The sequence below is a fragment of the Nannobrachium achirus genome (genome assembly GCF_963921795.1).
Source record: "Nannobrachium achirus genome assembly, chromosome: 9".
NCBI lineage: Eukaryota > Metazoa > Chordata > Actinopteri > Myctophiformes > Myctophidae > Nannobrachium > Nannobrachium achirus.
This window is the reverse complement of record NC_137818.1, coordinates 29,195,341-29,201,926: the sequence shown is the minus strand read 5'-3', so window position 1 is coordinate 29,201,926 and position 6,586 is coordinate 29,195,341. Positions and strand designations below refer to the sequence as shown.

Genomic DNA, 6,586 nt, shown 5'->3' with positions numbered 1-6,586 from the left:
ATATATTGTTTAGTAGCCTAACTCTTTTAACGCGGCTGCTCCATATATAAATAACGAAGCCTCATGGTGCACTTGAGTGTAAACCCTGACGGGTCAATGATCAGTATCTAGGTAGGTAACATAATGGCCAGGGCTAAGGGCTGCCCAGCATGTCAGGTATTAACAGAGCGAGTCTGATTAAATGTGGGAGGCAGGAGAGTGGCGTCAGGAGCCGTCATGCGAGCGGAGCTGTGAGCCAGGCGGAGAGCTGGAAAGCAGTGAATGGCAATCTGTCACACCACGGCGACACGGGAGTCGTGCGTAAAACAAAGTGGCGCGTCTTCAAGTCTGGGTCTGACCAACTCACAGAAGGCGACGGCGACGGCGACGCGCAAGTTGGGTCGGACCAGCGGCTGATCACTTGTTACCGGCGCTTGGCGACCACTAACATGCCTGCCATCAAAAAGGAGAGGCTGGATGGGGACGACATGGCATTGGCTGCGTTCAACCAGCCCGAATACCTGGCCCCTTTAAATGCCACCACCATCCCCGTAGTGACCCCTCATCCGCCACCCTACGACCACATTTTCGCCCATCACCGCGCGTACTTGGGGCTCCACGACTCGGCGCTGCATCACCAGCACCTCCATCACCACACGGACGACTTGATGCTGGAGAGGTTCTCCTCCATCCCCGACTTTCAGCCGTTCTTCGACAACGGGGAGCCCTGCATCGAGGTGGAATGCGGGGAAAACAAGGCTTTGCTTTATATCAATAAACTGTGTCAAGGCAGTAAGGGACCTTCGATTAAATACCGGGGCGAGTGGCTCACTCCGAACGAGTTCCAGTTTGTCAGTGGCAGGGAGACAGCCAAAGATTGGAAACGGAGTATAAGGCACAAAGGTAAGCGCATGCATGCATTCATTCATTCATTGCCCCGCTTGGTTATTTTAGACATTATTATTGAGAGGACACCTTCCTTTTAAACATTGTTTTATTTGGATCGGAACTTGGTTCCCCTGGTTTGGTGCTGCGTTTCGCAGTGAAAGGGTTACAAACCAAAATACAGCGCGTAAGGAAGGAGACAGCTGAGGAAAGGCGCATATCCTCACTGTGTCCTCGGAGGATTTGACACACAGTTTGGGCAGCAAGCGTAAAAGCAAACCGGGCCGTCTGGAGCATAGCTACACTGGGACTGAGGTGAAACGCACTAATACTTTAGTTTAGATTATACAATGTAAAGGTGGCTGTGATGCTTTCTTCTATGGGAGGGTGAAACGTTCCGTTGAGTGCAGAGCTGCACTCGTGCATGCATGGCGTGTTGTTGACACTTTCACGGATCGCATGTTCAGCGTGTGAGATGTTTCCGAAAATTATTGTTTTGATAGACCGTTTTATACGTCAGAGACTGAGTTAATGTTGGGTTATGGTCGTTCTGCTTCTTATCCAAATTACCAGGGTATGTTATATGCCTAAGTGCACACCGCAAGTTTACAAAAGAGTTGACATTGTTTATAAATTCAATTATAGCCTATAATGATTCAGTTATTGTCGTAGTATAGGCTATAGCTATGCAGATCAGTATGCTATTAGTATATAGTTCTTTTTGCATAGAAAACGCGTGGTGGACGCACTTGTTTTCACCCCTCCCAGCCAACCCCCCCACAATAGATTATTACTCACGCAGAACTGACACGCGTTGTAGTCCAAGATTTAGTTGAAAGAGAGTGATGGGCTGGGGGTTGGCTGAGGATGGGGGGTATTTCATTTGCCCTATAGGTCAAACTTGATAGTCTTAATAGTTTCATACCTGAAGCTCCATCCTCATGGCACTTATCTGCGTCCTCTGTTCGTAAGTGGACTAATATAATTGAACTCTCATTATTCTAAATAAGCTATGTTTTCACTGTGTTTGAAAGTAATTGATCAACACAAGCCAGTCTTTTAATGTCATGTCCATGCTGATGTGACATGATCTTGATGTTTAGCTTTGGGTTAATATGTGTGGCTGTCAAATTACTGATTTAATTAAGTGTGAGCTGATGAATTGATCAATTAGGCTAGTCCTGAATGTGACATTTTCAATTTGAGATAGTACATGATGTTACATGTATACTATAATATAAGTTATGTAACACTGTACAGAGGTGAAGAGTTCACATGCCTGGAGAATATGGTTTGCACACACTCTCTCTCAAACACACACACACACACACACACACACACACACACACACACACACACACACACACACACACACACACACACACACACACACAGAGAGAGTATTTTAACAACATATAACATATATAACAACGTTTATCTATTTGTCTTTCAGGGAAAAGTCTGAAGACTCTCATGTCCAAGGGAATCTTACAGGTGCATCCTCCGATCTGTGATTGCCCCGGGTGTCGAATCTCATCTCCAGTGGTAAGATTATCATTTACTTTCTCCATTAAATCACACGGCCTGTCCTCATTTTTACATCCTGCATGATAACTGCAACAAAGATATTTCGCTTTTGAGGACAACTTCCCTACCAGGCACAGACACAGTATCTCACAAAACTGAAATGATAGATGCTCCGTTAAAGAACGATGTAAGGGCTTCAGCTCTTAGTTAAAACCAGTCTTGCCTTGCCAAAGAGCACGCATGAAACTTTTGTGTCGACTGAAAGAGTAAATGTGGGGGAATCAATGTTTTTGGGGGCGCTGTCTTTCATTTTGACCTTGATGTTAAAAGTCCTACAGACCGAGCCCTACTTTTACTCTCTCAGAGAGTAAACTTAACATTGAGGGTTTTGGCTGTATACAGGCCTTATAATAGAACCAGAGCATCAGCCAAGCTTTCCATTGAAGGTTAATGGGAAGTCTATAGTGTGGCTTCCCCCTTGGTGCCGTTGGCCCGGGCTGTTTTGTCTTTAGTGTCTGGGTTCCTCACCTGGCTGTTGACCCAACCTTTGTTTGCCATTCCCTGCCCCCCTGGGACATGTTGAGGGCACCACGCCAGACTTTATACAGGCATTGCAGGTGTGTCACCACCACAGCTCTACCATTCTGTGTGTGTGTGTGTGTGTGTGTGTGTGTGTGTGTGTGTGTGTGTGTGTGTGTGTGTGTGTGTGTGTGCGTGTGCGTGTGTGCGTGTCAGCTTTGTGCGAGCGTACAGCAGGCTCACGTCGCCAAATCTGTTCGCACAGGTGTGACGGGGTGTGAGTGTGTTTGTGCGAGTGTGCATGTGTGTGTGTTTTTATCGCCACGGAGTGCATCTGTCGTCGCTCCCAAGCGCTAATCTTGAGGGAAGGGTGTAAGAGGCTTAGCGAGCTACTGAGCGTGGCTACTGCTGATTATTGTGTGTGAGGTACGCAAGGCAAAGGCGGTTTAGATAAGCCGGAGGTGTTTGAGTGATACAGGTAAACTATGGGTTTTTCTTCTTTCTTTTGCATCCAAGAATGAAGACCTTTAGGTTTGGGTTCAACTCATGGGCTTCGGCCAAGGCAAATGACACCAAATGACATGAGCTGTAGAAAACAGACGGTAGAAAGGTTCTGTTTTTCTATAAAGATGTGGGAAGCGAAAGGATGTTACAAATTCAGCTTGGGATATAGTATTTATTTGTATTTATCTTTAGATTGATGTATTTATGTCTGGTTATTAACACCAGCCTATGACTGAGGAGAAACTACATCACTGTGAGCAAGGACATTGGGGGGGGGGGGGGGGGGGGGGTTTAGTATGAGCCTTTGCTCTCTTTCAATTTCTCTCTCTTTTTCTTTTTCTCTCTCACTCTGTCTCTCTGTGTCTGTGTCTGTCTCTCTCTCTCTCTCTCTCTCTCTCTCTCTCTCTCGTTCTCTCTCGCTCTCTCTTTGTGAAGCCTGAAGCCTAAGCCACCCTGTGAATACCACCCTGACGCTCACACACACACACATACGGACAACACGCGCGCACACACACACATGGACACACGCACAGAAAACAAATGCATGTGTACATGGACACACGCGCACACACACACACACACACACACACACACACACACACACACACACACACACACACACACAAGTATGTTGGCAGTTCCACATGAGGCGTTGAGGGTGAGGAGGAGGAGGTAGCCTGTACTGGCGTTCCCCCCCCCCCCCCACACACACACACACACACACACACTATCCCCCCACTCCCCCCCGACTCCCCTCAGGGCATGGCAAACACTAGCTATAGTACTCCTCTACACTAAAAAAAACATGGATGTTCATTTAACCTTAAGTTACGAGTGTACTTTATTTTAATTAACATTCTGTGTTTTACAGTGTTGCTACTACTCCCTTGCTGTTGATGTCTCTGTCTGTTTCTTTGTATAACATTTTTGCTTTCTCTGTACTCGCGTACACATTTTGGCCTGATCTATTACTAACACACCCATCAGCATCACTTCTTTTTTGCTGCCAGTATAGGTTATTGGAGCTCAATTCCTGAATATTTTTCAAATTGACCTCATGGTGGTGCTATAACAGCCCACTTTATGTTTTCGCCTAGAAGTCGAAGTTGAACTGTAGGTTCTAGGGATGGGACGATAAGCGATATTATCGTTTATCGTGATAGAAAACACTCACGATAATCGTATCGTGGAGATTTAATTTATTGTGAAATTGTCCTCCGTCCATGCACTGGGATCAATTCAACTTTGATTTGCCAAGGCGGCATATCTGGTGCCATTTAAACCCTCTATTGGTTAAACGCACTTATAATATACTGTACGTACTCGATACAGTCTTTTTTTCACTCTCTACCAAATCTCTTTGCCAAAAAAATAGCCGATCTACAAGCTCGCGACACGTTGTGAGCTTGTAGATCGGCAATTTTTTGGCAAATGTTCCGGCCCAGGATAATGGATGTTGGGGATATTTTGATTATCGTGATAATATCGTAAATCGCGATTTCTTTGGTCACAATAATCGTGATATGACGTTTTCATATCGTCCCATCCCTTGTAGGTTCATGAGTCATGAGTCAGTTGTTTGTCACATCTCACAGGTGTGAAGCAGAGGGTGAAATGTGTGCGTGCGCACGCCATCGTTTAGTATTTCATGAGAAGAGAGTAGATAAAGGAAGGGTGGGAGCAAAGGGAAGATTATTTTATACTTTAGCTATTGAAAAAGAGCAGATATACAAGCTCTGCAAGCTTGTAGATCTGCTATTTTTGAAAAATCATGAAAATGTGTGCAAATCTTTGAATATAACTTTTTTAAAGTGAGCATTTGTAACTCGAATATTTGCTTCTGGAGGGTCCCTGATACATGATATTCTGAGACGGGGGTCGGCGGCCAAATATATATATTTCTAGGGGTCCCTTGACATGAAAAGGTTTGAGAACCACTGACGTAGAAACATGCGTTTTTCAAAAACCTTAGAAGGATTTAGAAGACACTTATAGAATCGTGTCGAAAATATTCAAAGACTTGCACAAATGTTCACGATTTTTCGGGGGAAAAAAAGATCTACAAGCTTGCAGCGCTGCACTCGGTGCCGCGCAGTGAGCTTGTATATCTGCTATTTTTTAATAGTTTAATAATGGGTTAAATAGTACAAATAAAGATATATACGTCATATGCAGATAGCGTGTATGACTGAAGATATATTTAGGGCATTAGCATCATTATGCAAGTGGTTACATGTTATATTCAAACATTAGCATCATATGCAGGTGAAGAAAATTAACAGTGTTTCTCAAGGTGCTTTTTTTTGTGCAGCATGGAAGGTAACGCACACAAACACATATTTCCATGGTTAAAAAACACCTCAGGCAGTGTTCATGCCTAGTTTACCAAACTGATGGTACCAGGGTAGAAAGAAACTGATCAGAAATCGGTTGTTCAGGCATTTGATACTGTGGTAGAGCTTGTCTGGCCGTTGTCGCAGTAGTGGCGTGAACAGAATAGGCCACACCCATTTCTGCTTACATGGATTTCTTGCGATTTTGAAGAAACAAATTATCACTGGAGTCATGTGAGAAACGTTTAATACAGATTTTTTTATAATTCTGTATCAAATGGCTGTAATTGGCTATAATCAGCTTCGAAAGCCACTAATGCAAAAACCTTATGTTTGTGGTAGAAAGTAAACCTTTTTTCCTTTTTTTTACCAATCTTCTTCAAATTAGTACTGAGGTATCTAAGCACAATCTTAGGACTGGGACTTATGTAACAATAAACATCAAAAACGTTTTTGACATTCTACACAATTTGGCTGTAATTGTAAATGATTATTATTACAAAAAAAATCTTTACAAGAACATATAGGCCTATATCGATTAGGGATGGGACGATATGAAAATTTCATATCACGATTATTGTGACAAAAGTTATTTGCCAAAAAATAGCAGATCTACAAGCTCACAACGCGTACCCTTGCGTCGCCTTGCGTGAGCCTTTTACCAAAGGGTTTATGTGGTAGCGGATATGCAGCTCGGGCAAATAAAAGGTGAATTGATCCCAGTGCATGACGGAGGAGGATATCACGATAAATTAAATCTCCACGATACGATTATCGTGAGTGTTTTTTATCACGATAGACGATAATATCGCTTATCGTCCCATCCCTAATATCGATCA

The 6,586-nt window shown here is 43.7% G+C and overlaps 1 protein-coding gene across 1 annotated transcript; it reads left to right on the top strand.

Annotated features, from left to right (window-relative positions):
- Positions 1-218: 218 nt before the first annotated feature.
- On the top strand, positions 219-5,015 carry LOC308290754 (uncharacterized protein; the record flags this gene model as incomplete). The annotated part of the gene is made up of 3 exons (XM_080732663.1): positions 219-882; positions 2,318-2,409; positions 5,010-5,015. Exons 1-3 carry the CDS (start codon positions 429-431, stop codon positions 5,013-5,015), a joined length of 552 nt encoding a protein of 183 aa, XP_080588789.1. The 5' UTR covers positions 219-428.
- Positions 5,016-6,586: the final 1,571 nt, after the last annotated feature.